Raw genomic sequence first — 24,127 nt, forward strand, 5'->3', positions numbered from 1 at the left:
AAATTTTCACTTAGTCCCTACATTGGTCTTTTAATATATTATTTCCACTTAGAGAGGAGGAAATGCTGCGAAGAGATGCAAAGAAACTTTTGTGAAATCACACAAGTAGTAAATAGAGAAGCCCCTAAGCTTGTTTCTGAACTTTCTCAGATGCTGAAAATGATCAGCAGTCAGGTTAATTGGAATCTGATGTCTGTGTTATTTCTCACTTCGAGGTGTTCCCCACTATTTAAACTGAGAGACACTCTGAAGTATCCCAAACAAAGAACTGTCCAATATGAGAGCGGAGGGCGGGGGGGGGGGGGGGAGAAGATGATTTTGCAAGCAATCAATAGTGCTAATATTTAAGATTGTCTTTGTATTTTTTCAATTTGGGGTTTTAGGCACTTCAGGTCCAAGTGTCATAAGACCAGCATATCTCTACCTCTCCATCTCATTGCTAGGATGCTGAAGGTGGCCAGTAAGTACAGAATTCTGCCTCTACAGTTTCAGTGCACAGGAAGAAGAGGAGGAGTTGGGGAAAAGGAGTGAGCAGACACCTTTCCTTCCTCCAATCCCTACAGTGACTGGTAGCTGCTTGGGTAAAGGGACCCGAAGGATCTCCCTTACTTCAAGATAAGATTTAGTCTTATGATATCATGTCTTAAGACAAATGTCAAATGAGGTTTTACATACCATTATATCCAGCAAGTTGCTTTTACTGTAACTATTGATTTGTTAAATATGGACAAAATACATACTTTTGGTAGCTCTATTTCAGGATTCTCCTCCTTGGACTCAATCTCCTTTACTGCTTTTCTATCCTTCCTCTTTCGCTCCTTATCGTTGATCCTAGTATCTGAACTTGACCTTTTCTCTAAAACCTCTATTTGACAGAGGTTTCTAAAGAAGCCTCTATTGGCAGTATAATTATTTAGAGATACTGAGGTGTTTTTTTTTTCCTTCAAACTTTCTTATTCCAGTGAAACCTCTCCCACTATTTGGAACATAGGAATAGGGTTTTAAATGTACCACCTCCAGGAGAAAGCTGACAAAGAGCCAAATATAGGGGCAATGTCAGTTGTGAGAAACATCTTGAAAGTGAAAGCTGTCCATGAGCTGGGGTTTTTGAGGGAGAAAAACAGAATTTTAAATTCTAAAAATCTGGCCTTGGCTATCAATAACTAATGACCTCAATATCCAGTCTGGCCTTATTGTTGATTCTGTCCAAACTCCAAGTTCGGTGACATCGTTATGTAGCTTGAAATGAACTCCAGTGGAAGTCTTTATACCATAAATTTTGCAAATACTACCTACCAGTTTTTTTTTCAATCGGTTGTTAAACACTTATCACTGATTTAGTCTGTAAACAGGTAAGTCAAAACCATGAGTGATGATGTAAGGGATTATTAGGAGGAAAGAGTGCAGGTGACCTCCTGCAGTAGATGCTTCTTGGGCTGAACACAGAGAAACTAGAGGGAAAGGTATAGTAAAAATGCCAGATTGGGCTGAAAACCTGAAGCCAGAGGTGCCTGTGTGCCACTTTTTCTGGCGACCTTTGAGAAGATGTATTACTACCAGATACTATGTTATGTAGGCAGAAGTGACAGCAGAGCAGCAGAAATAAGCACATCCGGGAGAGCTGGACTCCCTTAAAGACCTCCTGATGTCACTCGCATTGGCTGGATTGGTTCTGGGGAATACACTGGCCAGTGGGGGTCACTGATCTCCCATCAGTAAGGCAGGGCCAATAATGCCTGTCAACATCCTTAGGATCAGTTTATCACAGAAGAATCTAATACAGAGGAAGTCACTGGGCGTGTACCAGGATTCCTCTTCTACAAGGTACTAGCCCCCTGCAACTTAATCATCTCTCAGTAGAAAAATAAGTAAGAGCTCTTCAGGAGTGACTAGGTTTACCCTGAATTGGTAAGATAACATTTCCCACTGTTGGGTAGAAATAGTGGCTCAAGAGATAAAATCAGTTAAGGGAAAATAAAGTTAACATTTTTCTTCAGGCCTTTTTTTTTTTTTTTTGCCAGTCTTGGAGCTTGAACTCAGGGCCGGGGTACCCCCTAAGCCTCTTTGTGCTCAAGATTAGCACTCTACCATTGAGCCACAGCACCACTTCTGGCTTTTTCTCAGTAGCTTATCTCATGGGCTTTTCTGCCCAGGCTGGCTTCAAACTGTGATCCTCAGATCTCAGCCTCCTGAGTAGCTAGGATTAGAGGTATGAGCTGACTCCCAGGCAACTTTTAAGATAATAAACTACCAAAGATACTTATAAACTATCTGGTGAAAAAGCTTTTACTGTTGTTTTTCTGTTTTATTAGTAGTGGCAAATACGAGAGAATACTTATTTCACTCCCTCATATTGTGCAGTAGCAAAGAAATGGTAAGGGCCGGGGAAAACAGTGATCATAATTTGCCGTTTATTGTCCCCTGTAGAACAAAGATGAATGCAAATGAACAAACCAGCTATTTAACCCAACAGTAGCAACTTGCTTTTAAGAACAATATTCATCACATTAAGTTATGTTGCTCATTAAAATGTTAATTATTTTGGTGGTTTTTATATTTTAGTGCATGCTTTTATGATTACATGAGGATTATATTTATGTCTAGTATGTTTTTGTACCCTGTAAGTAACATAATAAAAATAACCTTAAAGCTGCACGAAAGTTAATAAGAATGATTTTTTCTTTTAAAAGATCTATATTTTTCTTTCTAAAGGTCCACAAACTGCATATTTGAGAATCAGACATTGTTGAGACTTTTGAAAAAGAAATTTTAAAATATATACTCTAGAAGTTTGTACCATTTTATTGCCTTAATTAAAGGGCTAATTATGCCACAGTCTTCTTTGGTATACTTTTCTTATAATGAAAACCCATATAGTAAGTGACTATTCCAAGGATCCAACTTGAGATTATCTCATGTAGCTCAGTAGTATAGTATTTACCTAACAGGCTTGAAGTCCCAAGCTCCATCCAAAGCACTGCAGAAAAAAGAAAAGGAAAATAAAGCCTGTAGAGTCATTCCCCTCTCTTCTGATTGCTAAATTCATTAAAATGTGGAACACTGTGAGAAAACAAAAGAAAATGTCCCAGAAAGGCTGAGCTTGTTATAGGTTTCCTGTTAATCCTCTGACATGGATTCCTGTGGTCTGATATTTAAACTTATATCTTCTGTGACAGAAAAAGAAGAGAAAGAACGGAATAAAATCAAGGAGAAAGAAAAGAGAAAAGGAAAGTAAACCAGTGGAGATAAAGTCAACACTGCACCAAGAACAAGAGAAACAGAAATGCAAAAATGACAATATCAAAGAGCATCAGAGAGGAAACAGAGGAGAAAGTAGAACATGCAAGAAATCCTATTCAGAGAATGCTGCATCTGACAACTAACAAAACCCATGGAATCAGGAAAACTGTGGAATCATGCTTTTCCAAACTTGGTGTGTACTGGTTTGACAGAACCAAACACTAAATTTCAGAAAATTTGTGACCTAACTTGTTTGACATGGCTATGAAAAAATAAAATTATATAAGATCTATAATGAAATAAATATTAAAACACATAAAGAACACCAAAAATACATTACTTCCTACATAGTATAGTTTCTGTTCTTCGGTGTTCTGAAGATTGCTCATATCCCTAGGATGGAAATACCATACAGTGGTGTGTTACCTTCCTAACTCTGTTGTTAGGTGAGTTTACACTAATGGGTTGTAATCAGCCATTGTGGGAATATTTACTCATCTGTACAAATAAGAAAACACTATAAATCAAGTCTTAAAATATCTTTTGAGCCTGGTGCTTATGGCTTGCACCTGTAATCCTATCTACTCAGGAAGCTGAGATCTGAGGGTTGCAATTCGAAGACAGCATAGGTGGGAAAATGAATGAGACTCTTATCTCCAATTAACCACCAAAAAGCTGGAAGTGGAGCAGGGGCTCAAGTTCTAACCTTGAGCAAAAAAGATCAGGGACAACACTCAGGCATTGAGTTCAAGCCCCAGGACTGGCACCCAAAAATCATTTGAATAATTATTGGATTAGAACAATATAGTGGAAGAAATATTAATAATGCAGCTTAAACTTCAAAATTGTTGAGCCTACAGTTGTTGTACTATGGGTGGATAACACAAGAAATTGAGGAATTATCCACTTCTTTTTTTTGTTGGTGAGCCAAGTGTTGAACATTTATCAGCACATCACTGGGTCATTTGATCACTAACCATTGCTTTATCAGTGCTGACATCCAGAAGTCTTTCTTTAGAAAAAGAGTTGTAGCCAAGCAAAAGTACAGCATATTTTCCTTCCTTTTGAAGATGGTAAAACATGCTTAATATAAAACTTGCTATTTGAATCATTATAAATATACACCTCAGTGACATTAGATATATGAACATTGTTTATGCAACCAGCATCACTATCCATCTCCAGAATCTTTTCAACATGCCAAACTGAAGCTCTGCTTTGGTTGAAAACTAATTCCTAATTCTCCCTTCTCCTGAGCCCCTGGTAACTTCTATTCTATTTTCTGTCTCTATAAATTTGCCTATTCTGGTACATCATAGAAGGGGACTCAGACCTCATTTGCCACATTGTCTTTTTGTGTTTATTACACTTACCATGATGTCTTCAAGGTATGTCCATCCTGTTGTATGTCAGAAATTCCTTTTACTTTTAGGTTGAATAATATTCGATTGAATGTATTTTATTTCTTTTTATTCACCTGTTGATGGACATTTTGGGTCACTTGCACCTTCTGGCTATTGTAAGTAATGCCATGAACAAGAGTACAAATGTCTGTTCTTTCCATCCTTTTCATTCTTCTATTCTGGATCTCCTATATTAAGCAAATTAGAGTGGAGAGGATCAAAATGAGGACCTAAGACTATCCCAAACTTTATTCTTTTGTTTACTTCCAGTCTTCCTTCTCACATAAGCATCTGTGTGCTACAAGAGCAGCACTCAGAAAGTTTAATTGTTGAGACATGACACTGGCTGATGTTTTTGCCACTGGCTGAAAAGTACAGTGTGAACTATTACCATAGTAAAATCACAACAGTCTTCAGAAACTACTTGAAAGCTACTCTAGGATGTGTCTGGTGAACAAAAATATCTTTGATATTGAGGGAAGTAAGTTTCTAAGAGCTTAGTCCTACTGCAGGGTCAGGAAATGACACTGATGGGGAATGGCTGGAGTGATGTGGCTCTAAATAAACTTTTTTTTTTAATGCTGGAAGTAATGTATTCTGAGTTGTGTCTAGTTGATAAAAATGTGATCAATCTTTCCCAGATGGAACAAATTATTTGCTATTAAACCCATTTTAAAAATAATACGCCAATCATTATATTTCTTTGTTGGCTTATCTTTCCCTAAAAGAAAATAAAATTGAACGTGGGAAAATTTGTTCTTTATATTTGAAGAAGAAAAGTAGGTATTTTTGTCTCTTCTTAGAAAATGGTAGGGCAAAAAAAGAAAAAGAAAAAGTGGTAGGGCTGTGTTCAATAAGGCAAGGTCAGTGTGACAAATGTGTTTAGGTGACACCAAACCTTAAAATGGAAACAAAGACTCTGAGATGAAGAACACTTTCATATTCATATTTTTTCCAGACAAGGATATTTTTATTCAAGTAACTGCAAATAGGAAACCAGAGGGAGAGCTCCAGGCTGGGACAAGTAATGGCCACCCCTCCCCAACAGGACAAGGGGAGACAGTGGCCTCTACACTCTTCACACAGTCAACATGGAACCCCCCCCCCAACTCAGAGGCAGTATCCTAGGGGCAGGACCCCACCTTCCCTGGGACTGGGGTGGTGTGCAACCCAGCCTGCTGTGCCCTAGACCGCCTTCCCCCATGAAGTATCCTGGGGGAGGGGGATGTGGGTTGAATGGGAGGCTATGATGAACTGAATGTTTGGCGCTGGTAGCAGCAACCAATGAATGAAACATTGAACAAAAAAAATCAGCACAACTGTCCAGAGGTAGTTTGTGAACAGAGGAAAAGATGGAACCAGAACCTTGGGGGAGGGGGGTGGGCAGGCGAGGGAGGGGGTAGGCAGGGCGAGCTCCTTATTAGTGCCCCACAGATGAGGGGACCCGCCTAGAGCAGAAGTGGGGATGCTAGATCCCATGGGAAAGCTAAGGGGGTGCCCCACCTTTTGTCCTCTTACCTGTTCCCCACAAGGGATTGTCCAACCCAGTGCAAGGGGAGCAGGGGAGGCGAGGGAGAGCAGTGTGGGCCACTGGGGACAGTTTGGCTGGCAGTTGAGCATCCCCTGTTGATGCCAGTATAGCCAGAGTGGGCATGTCAAAATGGATGGGGCATGGGCCCCCGTAAGGCCAGGGGAGCCCTCCCAGGCCCCTTTAAGAAGCCAGAGGCAACAGTGGAGGAGCAGAGCAAGTTCCCAAGCAAGAGCTCAGAGAGCAATTTCTCCATGAGCGAGTGGGGGCGCAGCAGGTGCACGCTGCGGCTAAGTGGGAAGTTAGCCTCGTCTGGGAGAGGCAGGTGTGCGTGGCTGGAAGGGCGCTGGGAGGTGGAGGAAAGCACGCCCCACTCGCCACAGGAGCCCTGCAGCGCTGGTGTGCTGCAGTGTGCGTGGGGAGGGCGCAAGGGGACAGGCGGCAGTTTGGGGGGATTCGGGGAGGGGGCTGTGGGAGCTGAACGAAGCTGCTCAGTCCCAGAGGGAAGCTGCTCCTGGCCAGGGTGCAGTCGGCACTGCTCCTCCTCCGAGGACTCCTGCGAGATGCCCTCTTCCTCCTTCTCCAGTTTTTTGGGTCTGCCCTTTGGTCTCTTCCCTGGAGCTGTGATGGTTTTCCGGCAGCACCCTTGTTTTTGCTCCCTCTGGTGGGCCCTGAAGTCTCTTAGACGTTGGCACTTCACTGGGTTCCTTCGGAGGCTGCTTGCATGGCCTGCCCCCGGCGGCCTAGCTTCTCAGTACCGTCCTTTTCTGGCTTGGAGGCCAAGGGCTGGCTGGACTTGGAGCTGGACTCACTCATCTTCCTTCACTGTGGAGGTCAACAGTGATGCAGGGATGCGGGAGCTCGGCCGCCAGCCTGCGGTGGGCGCTCCGGGGCTGCGGCAGTGGCTGGGACAGACCTGGTCCCGCTGTCACCACTGGTCACAAATGCGCAGTCAAGCCAGCGCCAGAAATAGCCCCAGCTCGGAGTTCCAGTTAGACATATACGTATTTTTAAATCTTTTGTTAGGCGGAGAAAATCTTCCTAAGTTGTGGAGTTCTGGCCTATGCTGATATATTGAGAGCCGAAATATTCGGATTGCTAAGCTCGAATAATACTTATACAGCAGCCACCTCCACACTTTTGCATCTCTACTTACTAAGGCTTCTGTTTATACATACTTGCAGTTCTGCTCTTTGACTTTTGCCCACATCTCCTTACTAGAAGACCCCATATCTGAGTCCAACCCTCTCAAATTTGATCAGGTGATTCCCAAGACTCTCTGTATAACAGGAACAGATGTTCTGGACGGAAAATACCCATGTCAGTCTATATCTTCACCTGTAGACGGTCCTATTCCTGGCTGACACTCTTTCTCAGTGAAATGCACAAAAATATGCAGAGCGCCAGAGCACCAGCCTGAGAGGAAATGTAAAGGAAAATTAATTCTCTGCCTACAACACTTTTTACACCAAATGTAAACTACCTACAATAGAAAGTTTTCAATTCTCTGTAGACACCAATTGGGTTTCTATAGATAAAGCCACTAAGTAGACTTTCTTACAGCAATTTCAAGAATAAAATTTGCAAAAATTAGATACATTATTACTATCAACAACCTCATCATGGAACTTTTTTTTTTTTAATGAAACTCTTGAAGTATTAAGAAGTGGTCAAATCTACAGTAGCAGATTCAAGTTTTCAAAAATTCCAATTTTTCACTTGAAAGCTCAATTTAAAACTTTTTTTTGGGTCAGTTGTAGGGCTTGAATTCAGAGTCTGGGCAGTTCCTGAGCTCTTTTGCTCAAGGCTAGTGCTCTATCACTTTTAGCTGCAGTTCCACTTCTGGTTTTCTGGTGATTAATTGGAGATAAAAGTCTCACAGACTTTCCTTCCTGGGGCTGGTTTTGAACCACAACCCTCAGATCTCAGCCTTCTGTGTAGTTAGGATTACAGGCATGAGGCACCAATACCTGGTGAATGCTCAATTTTTATCACTGATACAAATATTACAGGTTGACCCATTGCAACAATGAGATGTACAAGACACTATGTTGAAAAACAAACTTTACAATTTAGGCAGGGGGTGGGAGATGGGGGAGATGGAGGGAGTGTAGTTGAGGAGGTGGGAGGGAAGGGATAGTAGGAGAAAAACCAAGGAGGAGGCAACAATACTTGATAAGAAATGTACTCATTACCATGCTCATGTAATTGTAACCCCTCTGTATAGTATTTTCACAATAAAAACTTAAAGATATTGAGTCATTTTCTTTGAAGTAGTAAGCTTATTTCATTAATTTTTGAGAAAAACATCAAATAATCAAATCTGAATACTAATATGGCTATTAGTCCTTTAACAAAATAGTATTCCATGAAGAGTGGCTAGGTTAGCTTGCAGTTCAATTATAAAAGAAGTCTGACTCAAGACAAGCATCTCTACACAAAATACAAGATGCTGAAAGTTAAATCAACAACTTTTTAGTGCTTCACTAAGTTAATAATTTTCTTCTAAATCTGTAATTTTTCTTTTCTCCTTTTTTTTTTTTTTTTGTCTGCGACCAGGACTCAAACTCAGCATCTGATGTTTTCACTCATTGGCTGGTGCTCAATCACCTGAGCCATACCTCCAATCCCTTATAATTTTATTTCACAGAAAACTCACAGAAATATTACAGAGAATTCCTATATTACTGACAACCAGCTCCTTCTAATGTTAACATCTTAGACATTGAAATAGTGCCTTTATCAAATGGTATTGACAATCTTGGCATTGCAAATACTATTAGCAAGATTACAGGCATTCAAGTTTTCACCCATTGTCTACGAATTTCTTTTTCAAGGCATTGGTTCCACAATCCATCCACAATCCCATGAGGCACATTACTGCCTCATTCTTCTTAGCATCCTCCAGTCTATAACAATTTCAGGATATTATTTAGTTAAAAAAAAGGCCTTTTCTCCTCTTTCATTGTATTTTAATCAAAACAATAATCACTATTCTTCATTACCGTAATGAAGAATAGTGATTATTGTTTTGATTAAAATACAAATTTTCCCACCATTACTTTTGTGCTGTCGACGAAAATGCCAAGACAATAGAAAGGCAATAATGTATTAGTGTTATTATCAGATGTTCTTGCAAATTTCTGAATGATCTCAGTCTCTCTCAGAGCTAGAAGAATATCACACCAACTCCCAGCAAAGGTAGAGCTAATCAGATTGTATTTTTAGCATCAGATCTTCTGGGCCTGGTGCAGCACCATCAGCATCTGAGTAGTATTCAAAGCTCCTGGTGGATGAACTCAGATGAAATACTAGAACTGGAAGCTGATAGGAGCAGCCATGGCACTTTGCCAAGAAACTTCTCTTCAATGTCTTCTTCCCAGCAATGCCAGTTGCTCATGGCTTCCTCCATCCAAGGTCCCACAACAGATACTCTTGTGCAGAGCTTTATGACATGCAGAATAAGCCCGTTGCCATCCTGGCTTTATTTACTCACAACTCTAGGAAACTATAGTTACCCTACAGGCTCCACTTTGCTCCTATCCTTGCTCTACCAGGTAATGCCTGGTCTCTCTGGGGGGTACTTGGTGCTTCAGACATTTCTCTCTTTTCTAAAACTGTACTCTCAAGAAAACCCTTCCCTGAGACCCTATTCTCCTTTTTCAACAGGACAGCAAGTTAAAATGTTCAGGAGGCTGTTGCACCAGCGTGGCTCATGCTTGTAATCCTAACTACATAGAAGGCTGAGATCTGAGGATTGCAGTTGGAAGACAGCCTGGGCAGCAAAGTCTGTGAGACTCTTATCTCCAATTAACCACCAGAAAACCAAAAGGGCAGGCACTGTGGCTCAAAATGGTAGATTGCAAGCCTTGAGTGAAAGAGCTCAGGGACAGTGCCCAGGCCCAGAGTACAAGCCTCATAATGGACACACACACACACACACACACACACACACACACACACACACACACACACACACACACACACACACACACACACACACACACAAATTCAGGAGGTATGTAGGGATGCTCACAGTTTTAACAAGAGGTGCCTGAAGTAGAATGATTTGATAGAAAAAATTGTGAACCATACAGCATTTCAAGTGAGGCTCAAAGGTAAGTGGAGGTGATTCTAGAGCACTTGAAATTATATCAAAGGCTGACTCAGCTGAGGTACAGTCAGAGGAATTAAATTATTGGAGGAGGGAATCAAAATCTACAAATCGGGGGTTCATCTCCTTGTGAGATAAAGCCTATTTTTTAATTTCAACTTCTAATGAGTGAAAAGTATATAATGTTCACATTGTCAAAGAACAGATAGAAGCATAGCATGTTTCAGCTTATACTGCTGATACCATGGATGATCATATTTCTAACATTTCCATGTGTTCTCCCTTGTGGATATTTGGACATTACTTTAGTAGGCCATGTTTTAATATTTGAGGACCTTGTCTCCTAGTACCTCCCCACTGTACTGTTTTCCTGATTAAGGAAGCTTTTCCTTGTTTTCTGTGGTGGGGGTGGGGTGGGGAGGGGGGAAGGGGTGGATGATAGAGAGCATCTTTGGATAATTCAGAAGCTGTGTCAGTTAACCTGCTCCCTCTCTACCCTATCTGGAACAAATGGGGCATGTAGGAAAGTATATGTAGGGGACAGTTAGCACTGCCTAGTGTACGTCTTGTACCTGAAATGCACACTTACCTACTAGCAGAGCTATCAGCACTCTGTGGGCTACATCTGCAGATGCTCAAGATGGCTTTTCTTTCAAGTCCTGAAATATGAAACAAGCCTTGCACATTTTGGAAAATCCCTTTGTGGGTATTCTAAAAGTATGCATTTGGTCTTTCAGTTCTCACCTGGTTCCAGAAAGACTTTTCAATATCTGCCTCTGGTCTCTGCTGACTTAATTATGAGCAAATTAAGAAGTGGTCAGTAAAAATTCATAGAATGAAATTCACTTAAAAATGATAGTATTTGGGCTGGGAAAGTGGCTTGGTGGTACAATGCATGAAGCCTTGGGTTCCATTCCTCAGTACCACATAAACAGAAAAGGCTGGAAATGAAGCTGTTGCTCAAGTGGTCGTGTTAGCCTTGAGCAAAAGCAGCTCAGGCACAGTGCCCAAGGCCCTGAATTCAAGCCCCAGGACTGGCAAAAAAGATGGCATTTTAAACAATTTTGGCTTAGCAGTTGACACCTGTTCCTGCTCTGTATTACCCTTTCCCAGAGTTTGAACATTCAGAAGCAGGGAGGGAGGGTCCAGACACCGAGAAAGGGCATTTGGATGATGAAGCTCCTTTGTACAATGTACCTAGAGACAATTGGCTTACCCATGCATGCTTGCTCTGATGGGTGGACTCTCCTGCCCAGGCCAACTGTCTTCTCCTTACATCCCCCACCACAACCCACAACTCTCCTCTCACTTCCAGGCCTTTGCTCATGGAATCACATTCTCTGTGTGACATTTTCTTTCACCTTTCTCCTCCAGCCTCCATAAATCCTATCTGGTCTTTAAGGACCAATACCAACTCTGGCTTCTCTAAGAGGCATTCTTTCTTATTCAGTGCCATCATCTGCAATACTGACAACCATTCGATGACAACTATCAATGATTGGAATTATTATGTGCCAGGTGCTTAATCCTCATAGAAGATTTGTTACTTCTAGGCATGAAAAGATCAGATGATTTGAGTGTGCTGACCATATCATACTCTGAAGTGATGGAGCTGAACACTAGATTAGTGTGCCAGCTCTGAAGACCATGCTGACTGCTCTCAAGACATGCTCCGAAGGGTGCTAAGTACCCAAGTGTGGGAAGCTGATGCAGCTATATGGGACCTGAAAGGTCATAGTGTGCTATTCTCTGATTTTACAGATAAAAAATTTAAAAGCCTCACAAAGCAAAGAGACTTGACAAAAGTGACATGGCGAAATGTTGGCAGAGGCTAAACTAGTACTTGTTTTCTTGGTTCCCAGACTCATTCATTATTAGTTCAACAAACGTGTTCCCATTACAAGTTTAAAGTACACCATGCAAACATCCATAAAAATCTGATAAATTGGACAGCATAGAATTGCTCTGTGCTGCCAGATTAACTCAAACTTTATGGTAATTCACATGAAAAATTCTCCAACTACCTCTGGGTCTATAAGGTCTTTTTTTTTGGGGGGGGGAGTCCGGTCGTGGGGCCTGAATTCTGGGCCTGGACGCTGTCCCTCAACTCTTCAGCTCAAGGCTAGCGCTCTACCACTTGAGCCACAGTGCCACTTCCAGCTTTTTGCTTATGTGGTGCTGAGGAATCGAACCCAGGGCCTCATGCATGCAAGGCAAGCGCTCTACCACTTAGCCACCTACCCAGCCCCTATATAAGGTCTTATAAATGTGAAATTAATCAGAAAGATTATACTTCTGCACAATTATTTTACAAATTTTGACCTAGTTATGAATACTCATAGAAAACTGCACAATGAAAACTACAGGTATAGTCAATATCACAAGAATCCCAAATGTACTGAAATAGAAAGCAAGCTTGATTGTATTTGCCACTATCAGGATAAGTGAATATTAATGCATAAATTTTTATTTAGCTACTTACATGATGTTAGACATTGAAAATGATTCAACTTGGTTCTGAAATTTCTCTTACTACTTTTCAAGTGTGTCTGGAGCAGTTTAGTGATGAGTATTCTGTAACGCAAGTTAGATGTTTTTAAAAAATGTTTTCCATCAACAAGAATTTTTATCTGGGTATATCAAGATAATCTTGAAGCTAAGCAATGAAAATACTCAAAGCACTTTACTACTTAAGTCAAAACAACTACAAGGTCCAAATCCACATGGGTTTTGTGGTGTGTGTGTGTATGTGTGTAAAGGGAAAAACTACTCCTGCACCTCCAAACAACATACTTACAATGGGAAATTGGACTAGATTATTTCTAGCAGATACTGTCAATCAAAGGTATGTTAGAATATTTTTGCACAACTTACCTGATTTTCTTGAGCTTAGTGCTGACTTTATATAAAATTTACTCAGTAAAATTCTGACAATAGGTATGTATTAGGTACATACTTACTATTTCCAGTGCTCTTTTCCTATAGTTACATGCTTTCACTTGGAATAATTTTCCTTTAATCTTAAGCACTCAGGATGTTATAGTACAAGTATAGTGGTAGTGAATTTTCTCAGGTTTTCTTTGAAAATGTCATTATTGCAATATGTAAGATGCCCTTGGTATAGAATCTATGTTGCTATTTTCTTTCAGTAATTAAAAAATTTTATTACATTGTTACCTAGACTGCAGTTTAAGAAATCAGTCATCTTATTGTTATTTGAAAGAAATGTATTTTTTTTCCTTTTCTGGCTTTGTTCAGATTTTCTTTTTATGATTTTCAAAATCTTACTATTGTGTCTAAGTGTTTTGTTTTGAATTTATGCTGCTTGGGGTATGAAAGGGGTTCTCCTTTTTCAGACTTCAAAAAAGTTAGTGTATGTGGAGTCTTTTGAGGAACATCCATACTGCTTTCCAAAGTGGTTGAACAAGTTTATACTCCCACCAACAATGCAGTAGGTTTCCCTTCTTTCCACATCCCCTCCAGCATCTGTTGTTATTAGAGTTCTTGATTATAGCCATTCTATCTGGGGTGAGGTGGTATCTCAGTGTTGTTTTGATTTGCATTTCTTTTATGGCTAGGGAGGTTGAGCATTTCTTCATGTGTCTATTGGCCATCCTTCTTTCCTCTTCAGAGAAGTTTCTCTGTAAGTCTTTAGCCCACTTATTTATTGAGCTCCCCTATGACCCAGCAATCCCACTTTTGGGCATTTACCCGAATGATCACAAACAAGACCATATGAATGCTACCAGCACAACTATGTTTATTGCAGCATTATTTACCATAACTAAGATATGGAAGCAACCCAGATCCCCCTCAGTAGATGAATGGATCAAGAAAATGTGATCACACACACACACACACACACACACACACACACACACACACACACACACACACACACACACACACACACACACACACACACACACACACACACACACACACACACACACACACACACACACTAGAATTCTATGCCTCCATCAGAAAGAATGACATTGCCCCGAAGGTTAGGAAATGGAAAGACATTAAGTGAAGTAAGCCAGGCCCAAAGAAACATGGGTCCCATAGTTTCCCTTATTTGGAATAACTAGTATATGTCTGAGACAAGCAGAAAAGGTCAGATAAGATGATGTTAGAAGAAATTGAACCCCAAGATAAGGACACAAGTGGTTTTTTCTTTCTTGCTATCGTTTCTAACATATTTATAAGGTGATTTGTTTTGTTGCTTTGTATGTCCCTCCCCCATGGTATAACCCCTGTTTTCACTGTATTTGATGTTGGTATAATTTATGGAGGGGAAGGGAAAAAACAAATTGTTTAAATAGGATACAGGTGGACCCATGCAACAATGAGATGTACAAGATGCTATGTCGAAAAAATGAACTTTACAACTTTGGTGGGGGGGTGGAGAGTAGTCGTGGAGATGGGAGGGCAGGGATGGTAGGGGAAAAACAAAGGAGGAGGCAACAATGCTTGATAAGAAATGTACTCATTACCTTGCTCATGTAGTTCTAACCCCTCTGTATGGTATTTTCACAATAAAAAACATAAAAAAGTTAACATATATAAACAGATGCATACATAATACACAATACATAATAAATGTATGCAATGTCCTTTGAACAAGTTGACCTATTATATTCACTTAGGCCTTCCCCTCTTTTAAAACTGTTTTGGTAGGTTTCATTATTCTGCTTGAATAGCTTCTTAAATTTGCAGTTGGCAATCATGAAATGGGCAAGGGAGCTAAAGAGAGACTTCTCAGAAGAAGAGGTAAAAATGGCAGACACACATGAGGAAATGTTCATCATCCCTGGCTGTAAAAGAAATGCAAATAAAAACAACACTGAGATACCACCTTACCCCAGTCAGAATGGCTCACATCTTAAATTCAGTCAATGACAAATGCTGGAGGGGATGTGGAGAAAGACCAACCCTACTGCATTGATGGTGGGAATGTATACTAATACAACCACTTTGGAAAGCAGTCTGGAGGTACCTCAGAAAGCTAAATATAGACTTTCCCTATAGCCCAACCATACCACTCCTAGGCATCTACCCTGAACAACAGGAACCACTATACAAGGACACATGCACCTCCATATTTATTGCACCACTGTTCACAATAGCCAAGATTTGGAAACAACCCAGATGCCTTACTACTGATGAGTGGATCCAAAAATTGTGGTACCTATATACAATGGAATATTATGCAGCCATTAGAAAGGACAAAATAATGGCATTTGCAGGGAAATGGATGGATCTAGAGCAAATTATTTTGAGTGAGGTAAGCCAAGATCAAAGAGACAAATGGTACTGGTATGTGGATGCTAAAGCCAAAATGCAAGGAGAGATGACAAAGCAAACAGGACTCGAGAAACAAAGGACAGCCACTCGTTTTGTCATATCACTAAATGACTCAATGTTCTTGAGCATATATACGTGTGTGTGTGTGTGTGTGTGTGTGTGTGTGTGTGTGTGTGTGTGTGTGTGTATGCGCACACTATGGAGGGAAGCCAGAAGGAGGTTGCAGAATCGCAGAATAAGTGGGAAACGGAACAACACAAAATAAAGGGGCCCATCAGCTGCACTGGACATAGAAGAAAAAGAACTAAGCAACCCAAAGACAGCACTGGAAAGGGAGGAATGAGAGGGAAAGAGGGAACAGCTTACACTAAGCAAAAGGAAAGAAATGTAAACATCACCTGATGTGGAAGAAATAATTGTATTGTCAAAGCTCATAGAATTCATAAACTTTATAGACCATGATAAAGACAATTTGCCTTGTGAAGGTTAAAATGTGTTTGTGACTTTAACTAAGTATCACTATTCCACAATACTGTGAAATATGTGAAATTTAAGTAATCACTTAATCTCAATTTTAAAAAAAGAACAGTGAGAAAAGGGATGGGTTAGAGCAATGGGTGACAATGTTGTCAGACACCTTGTATTCATATACTGTTTTGCAGAGTGGGAACTTCTTTATATAATAATAATAATAATAATATATAATAATAATGTTTAAAAGATCCAAATTAATGCATTATTACCCTCAAAACATTTTCTGCCACATGTATGAAGTTTTGACATATTTCTTATGTACATGTTGTCATAGCAGTATTTCTCAATTTGCCTCACACTAATAACTTGGGAAAGATGCTCAGGCTACCTAGTGTGTAAAATGACTTGAGACAGTGTTCGCAAATCTGGCTGCACCCTATAATTACATACAAACGTAAAAACAAGTACTGACACCTGGATCTTACACTCAGATATTAATTAGTCTAAGAACAGCAAATGTTTGATTACTCTATCAAGGATGACAAAGCTGATATAAAACATAATTTGCCATCCATAATTCATTTCACAATTTTGTGGTCTCACTGGTTGAACTTATAAGGTGACAGATTTGAGTAAGGGAAAAAATTTATGAAATTAAAGATTCACTGTCTATTGAAGTGCTGTGTAAGATTTAATTTGAATAAAGGGATCTGCTATTAGTGGTTTAGAAATCACAGGTCTAAAAACACTCAAGTCTATAATACTTATGTTTTACATTTAAGATGCAAATTTAGAACATCCAACTAATGCCTCACAGGGGATATGCTCTGGTAAAAAGCCACATGCACCTAGAAAGGGGAAAGTATGCCAAATAAACAAGCAAACATAAACCCTCTAAGGTCCAAAATACACCATATTCTAGTTTCTGTCTCTTGGCAAGCACTAGTTCTTTGGGTTTCTGTTCATTCATTAAAAAGTAACAGACAAGCCAGGTGCCAGTGGCTCATGCCTATAATCCTAGCTATTCGGGAGGCTGAGATCTGAGGATTGCAGTTGGAAGCCAGCTAGGACAGCAAGTCTATGAGACTTTTATCTCCAATTACCACCAGAAAACTAGAAGGGGCACTATGGCTCAAAGGTAGATTACAAGCCTTGAATGAAAGAGCTAAAGTGACAGACAAGAATTTAATTATCACTAAAGTTCTTTTGGGCTCTTTAGTATATTAGCATTTTCACATTAGCATTCACATTCACTGCCCTAAAGATTGAACCAATCCTTTTTCTCTGTTCTTTAGATTAATGAATCTAAAGCACAATTGGGCTCCATCATCCTTAAAATTTCTTCAACACTCATCCTAAGCTTCTTTGGTATCTTTTTATGCTGTTTCCATCCCACACTGGGTAACTTTGTATAACTTTGTATCCCTAGATGCCCAGCATATGACACATGTTCATATTTTCCCCCCTCTCAAGATTGAATTGCCTTTGTCATTTGCATTATTCTATCAAGTTATTCAAAGAGCTGTCATTGTTGTACCAAAAGCATTCTATTTTAGAAATTTTCTTATGATTACTTCCCCTTGTGTCCAAGTAATTCTCCAAAAATAGCTCTCTTCTGGCCTCTGCTGGTTTGACAGCAGATAACTGCTGCATGATTTAAGTGCACACTAGACAATGTGCTAAAGGACACTTTCATTTCACTAAGAACCCTTCCTAAAAGCATTAGTCTAACAGAGAAAAAAAAACAACTTTGAGATGTATTTTAAACTGTTACATATGCTAATAACATGAGAAGGCTGAATGGTAGAATTTGAGAGAGAACTTAAAATGTTTAATTTTGGAAGTAGCAACTTTCAAATTTAAGTTCATGCTTATTAAGGTATCAGGGACAATGAACTAACAATCTCAGATTGGAGATGGTGCTTCAAATTCTGCCTGATTTTGTGTCTAGTAGAAATAAAGCACTTGATAAATGTTTGTTAAATGAATTATTATGCTTTGATTTACAAAACATATTTCATAACTGACTTGAAATAAAGACAATCATGGAAAAATTATAACTAAAAACAATAAAAAGGAATCTTGGGAGGAATCTCTAGTTTTTCTGAGTTTTTAAATGCATGTGCTGGCTGCAACTGAGTTCCTAACATAATGTTTCCATCAACAGCAACTTTTCCAACTCAGCTTTAGAAAAATTTTCACTGCCTGAGAGGTGTTAGGGAACATTGTTTCATCTAACTTTCTCCCAAGGTAACAGGTCTTCTACAACATTTAGTTACTCATGATTAACCCAAATAGTTACATTGAAAATCTTAAATTTCAAAAGGTTTAACTGAAACAGCTTATCAAAGGTGGGAAAGGACTACTCTACTGTTGAGAGCTGATATACAAGTTCTGCATGTTTTTAACATTTAAATCAGAACTCAACTTCAAAAATTTTATAGGCTATCTGATATTACATATTATTATGTGTAACCAGTGAATGGTATTCATTTTCATGAGAATACAATGTATAAAGTTACATTATATATACTTAGAGAAAAGTTTGTCAGGTGCCAATGGCTCATACTTGTAATCATAGTTACTCAGGAGGAGTGATCTGGAGGATTACAGTCAGAAGCCAGCCTGGGCAGTAAAGTCCTTGAGACTCCATTTCAAAATAATCAGGAAAAATTGCCAAGCTAGAAGCATGATTGAAGTGGTAGAGTATAGGTTAATCAGGCCAGCCAAGCAAGTTTAGTGGTAGAGCATCTCTAGCTAGCGTGCATGGGGCCCTGGGTTCAAACTCCAGTACTAGGAAAAAGGAAAAAAAGAGGGCTAACAAAAAGTTTGAAATTGTATTATTCTAACTTCTGTTTACATTTAAATGCATCCAATTAAGTCAAGCAGCTTAAAAAAAAATGTCCATTTCATGTCTTAGGCATGGTGGCATTTGTCTGTAATCCAAGCTATGCAGTAAGCAGACAGCCAGAATGTGATTCAAGGCTAGATGAGTCAAGTTATCCAGACCCTATCTCAAAAAAGATGAGTATGGTGGTTCATGCTTATAATCTCAGCTAGTTAGATACAGTTGGTTCCTTGTCCTAGGAAAAATAAAGAGAGCCTACATGAAAAATAAGCTAGAGGGCTGGGAAGGTGGCTCAGTGGTAGAGCGCTTGCCTTGCATGCTCAAGGCCCTGGGTTCGATTCCTCAGCACCACGTAAGCAAAAAGAAAAAAATCCGGAAGTGGCGCTGTGGCTTAAGTGGTAGAGCACTAGCCTTGAGCTGAAGAGCTGAGGGACAGCGCCCAGGCCCAGAGTTCAGGCCCCATGACCGGACCAAAAAAAAAAAAAAAAAAAAAAAAAAAGAAAAATAAGCTAGAAAAAAAGAGGGGGGGGTGGTCTAGGCATGGCTCAAGTAATAGAGCAATTATATAGAAGAACAAAGCCATAAATTCAAACTCCATTATCTCAAAAAAAGAGTGAGGGAGGTGGGCTGGTCTATTTCATTTCCTATTTAATGACAGAGCTGGTTAATAGTGAATAAAAAATAAATTAGGTCTCAATTCACCTGAAATATACTAGCTATAGACAGGCTGGGTAGCTGTCAAGTTACTGTCAGGTAGACAATCTAATCCTTTCTGGTTCAGCTAGTTTTCCCCCATTTTTTTCCTTAGCAGTACTGGGGGTTTGCCCTTTGTCATTGCATTGTCAAGGTAGTTACTCTACTGCTTGAACCATGACTTTAGCCTCCCGGCTCTGATTATTTTTGAGATAGAATCTTGGTTTGTGCTTGAGCTATCCTGACCACAATCCTATTTAAGCTTCCTGACATAGCTGAGAGGACAGGCATGTTCACTATGCTCAGCTTGTTTTCTGGTGAGATGGGGATCTCTTCAATTTTTTTCCTTATGCTGGTCTGGAACTTTCTGGCTGTCTTTGCCTACTGCATAGCCTGGATTGCAGACAAATGGTATCATGCCTAGACATGAAATGGACATATTTTTTAGTTACTTGAATTAATTGGATACATTTAAATGTAAACAGAAGTTAGGATAATACAATTTCAAACCTTGGATAATACAATTTCAAACTTTTTTTTAACCTCCTGATTTCTGCCTCCCAAGAAGCTGGGAGTGATACACTGTGCTCAGCTATTTGTAGAGGTGGGTTCTTAGGAGCTTTTGATGTAGGCCCTCCTTTAACCTAAATCCTCTTAATCTCTACCTATTAAAGGATTAAAGCTGTAAGCCACTGACAAGTGGCTAGGTTGCTGTTTAACAAGCAAATCTAGCAGGTGCCAGCATCTTACGCCTGTAATTCTAGCTACTCAGGAGGCTGAGATCTGAAAATTGTTGTTTGAAGCCAGCCTGGGCAGGAAAATCAGTGAGACTCTTATCGTCAATAAACTACTCAGAAAAAGCCAGACATGGCAGTGTGGCTCAAATGATAGAGTGCTAGCCTTGAGCACAGAGAGGCCCAAGGACAGCACCCAGGCCCAGAGTTCAAGCCCCAGGCATGGCAATAAATAAATAAATAAATAGGAAATCTACTGGAAGTATATTAGAACTAGACTTCTGGTACCCTGTACAAACCTAGTATCTCTCTACCTCCTGGCACTGTACTATGCAGGGGTTTGAAATCTTTTCTGTGCCAGGTGACATTTGGATATTTATAAAATTTCTGATAATTTATAAAATTATCAAAGCAGATAGGTGGTTATGGGTAGCCAATGACAAGCATTTAAGAATCACATGTGTCTGGCTTATCATGTATCAAATGATTTCAAGGGCCTTCATGGCCTGCAAGCTGGATATCCCCCATTCTCTGCATATAGTAGCTATGAGCTCTGATTCTGATAGAAGGCAATCATGAGTTCTACTAGCTATTAGAGGTGGCAAAATGACGATTCTGGCAATTATTAAGTAGGGGAGATGGGCACCAGTGACTCACACCTGTAATTCTAGCTACTCACAAGGATGAGATCTGAGGATGGTTGATTCGAAGCCAGATCAGACAGGAAAGTCTGTAAGACTTTTATTTCCAATCAACTATTAAAAAGCTAGAAGTGGAGCTGTGGCTTAAGTTGCAGAGCACTAGCCTTGACCAAAAGAGTTCAGGGATAGTGCTCAGGCACTTAGTTCAAGCTCCAGAATTGGCACGTGCATGTGTGTACACATACGGGGGGGGGGGGGAGGGAGGGAGGGAGGGAGGAGAGAAGTAAGGGAAATTATTAGATAGAGCTTTAGAAATATTTTTCCAGGGGAGGAAAACAAATGGTGCATGCATTCATTATTTTTCTTTTCTTCTTGCACAGAACACAGGTATGATTCTAGAGGTATACTACTATTCACAAGCCATGATGAAGGTAATATATGAAGTATGGAAGAACAGAAAACCAGGAGCAATCTAGCTCCTTCTAGTTGCCTTTGATTTCTAGACTTTTTAAGGTGAGAAAAATAAAGCCAGTCACATTGTTTAATCTTCTGTTTGGGGGATCCATTTCTTGCATCTTAACATTATTAGGTTATATATATATATACACATATATACATATATTAGGTTATATATACATATAATACATATATAAGTGATATGCATATAATTTACATAGTAATATTCCAATATTTAGGATTGGAAGAGAAAAATACAATATATGTAAGGGCACAGCATAATTCTTGGCATATAGCAACAAACCAATAAATGATTACTGTTATTACTTTTGTGTGTGTATTCTGTGTGCTTGAACTTGGTTGGTTTGGGTACTGCCCAAGTTCTTTTGTTCAAGGCCAACACTCTACCACTTAAGCCACAGCTCTACTTCTAGGTTGTTGTTGGTGAATTGGAGATTACAATCTCACAGATTTTCTTGCGTGGCTTGGTTTCAAACTGTGATCCTTAGAGCTCAGCCTCCTGAGTAGCTAGGAATATAGGTGTGAGCCACCAGAATCCGGTCAACTGCTGTTATTGTTGTTTTTCAGAGATCAGTTAACTACCAATAGAAAAAAAATAGAACAAAGGACAATTTGAAAAGGAAAGAAAAGTATTGAATGGAAGTATGATAGGGTTGTAAAAATTTCATAATATTCAGAGCCAAACAATGTAGTAAAAAGTGGTCTGACAGGTAATATTTAATATGTCATCTCTTGTACTAGTCTAATCTATAAAAGTACAAACAGACCCAATTTATTTATAGAAGGAAAAGGAGATTAATAGAGGTGATTTAAACAACTCTGAGAAGTAGAGATTTTAAATGCCTCCACAGTGAAGCATCCATCCACACTGTCTTTTATATTCCTGCTTACATAACTAATGTGAAGATGTGGACTGAAGAACTCCCCACAAAAAAAGTAAACAAAATGCCACTAAAAAAGGTGATACAGATGTGGTCAGGTAATTAGGACTTAAGAGGAATAGAAGATTGATAAATAGAGAATTCTACTTGGAAGCCAAATTGGAAGTTCATAACATGAGTCAATCTGGAAAAATAATACAACTGAAGCTGATCAAACAGGCACAGAAGTACTCAACAAACTCAGCTAAAACACTGACCAGAACAAAAAAATATGAAGTAAAGAAAATATGTGAGGGCTGGGAAGGTGGCTCAGTGGTAGAGCGCTTGCCTTGCATACCAGAGGCCCTGGGTTCGATTCCTCAGCACCACATAAGCAAAAAGAAAAAAGCCGGAAGTGGTGCTGTGGCTCAAGTGGTAGAGTGCTAGCCTTGAGCTGAAGAGCTGAGGGACAGCACCCAGGTCGAGAGTTCAGGCCTCACGACCGGACCCAAAAAAACAAACAAATAAGAAAATATGTGAAAAGCTGGAGTACTGATCAGAAAATGTTAATTTAAAGTATTCTAATACTTGTGGTCACCTTGAAAGGACTTTACAACAAAGTAGCTCCTTTCAACAAGAACGGGCTCTGGAGAGTTAAAAGGATTATTGAATTTAGCACCCCCTTTTGAAAACAAAAACAAAAAATGTAATGTCGGACACTTTGGTATGAAGTAAAAAACAGCAACTGGTTGAGAAATGAAATCTATAATGATTAATATGAAATCACTATTGAATGTGAATAGCAAAAGAAAGATGAAATAAAAAGAAAAAATCTAAATAGACTCTGCTAGGAGTGAGCATGTGGGGGGAGGTTGGGCTAACAAGGAGGATGAAAGAGGCTGGATACTGAAATTGACTGACTGCAAGTATGACAACAGAACAATGAAACCTGTTGAAATTATTTGGGGAAGGGATTAAGGGAAAGCGATAGATGGGGTAAAATTGATTAGAATACAGTGTATTCCAACTTGTAGAAATGTAACAATGAAACTCCCCCTTCCCTGTGAGCTAATTGTTTTTTAAGTTTTCAAGAAAGAAATCACAGAATTCCACTGCCATATTTCCAAAATTATAATTATCAAATAAAGTAAATAAAAACCCTTAAGGTGTAAAATGGAACTGCTTCATTGGTCTAAACCAAGGTGCAAACAAAAGAAAACACAATATAAGGATATCTACATTTTAAATAGTTGCTTGTGTGGTAGAAAATGCCACTTAAAAACATTTTTAATAAAAACTGATTTATAAATCAATTTACAGATCAAAAAAATCAATGTTTGATACCACCTTAAACTATAAATAACTAAAATGGAAAAACTGTCTTCAATCATCTGTTTTTGCTTTAACATCTAGGTCTTCTGTTCCTTGCCTTTTGGAGAAAACATTGCATTGTAAGGCTGTCGTCTTTTTGGACGAGGACAAAGATCAAGATCTTCCTTAATGTAACCTTAAAAAAAAACAAATTATAAATTTAGAAGACTATATTGGCAATATATACTTTTAGCATATATCTAATAAATATTTATCTTATTTGATGCCTTCTAAGTTTACATGGTTCTGGATTTTAGCTGTGTGATACTGACGAATGATTTTACTCCTCAGTCTCAGTTTCTTCATGTACACTAAAAATATAAACAATAAGCATGTATTGCATGTTTATGCATTGTCTCAGATAACTCTTACATGCCTTTAAAATAGCTTCTACTGTGTTTATTTCACAGGTTACAGGGTAGCCAAGCCAGAGA

General features: G+C 39.3%; 1 protein-coding gene across 4 annotated transcripts in view; it reads right to left on the bottom strand.

Annotated features, from left to right (window-relative positions):
- Nucleotides 1-23,437: 23,437 nt before the first annotated feature.
- Nucleotides 23,438-24,127, bottom strand: part of Rbbp8 (RB binding protein 8, endonuclease) — an 84,384-nt gene continuing 83,694 nt past the window's right edge. For all 4 annotated transcript variants that reach the window (XM_070029449.1, XM_070029448.1, XM_070029451.1 and 1 more), the window contains one exon: nt 23,438-23,829. In XM_070029449.1, coding sequence (XP_069885550.1) covers nt 23,732-23,829 — 98 coding nt within the window. In that variant the 3' untranslated portion in view covers nt 23,438-23,731. The remainder of the gene's footprint in view (nt 23,830-24,127) is intronic.

Source organism: Dipodomys merriami, unplaced genomic scaffold (assembly GCF_024711535.1).
Source record: "Dipodomys merriami isolate MVZ:Mamm:240054 unplaced genomic scaffold, mDipMer1.0.p SCAF_2, whole genome shotgun sequence".
Lineage (NCBI taxonomy): Eukaryota > Metazoa > Chordata > Mammalia > Rodentia > Heteromyidae > Dipodomys > Dipodomys merriami.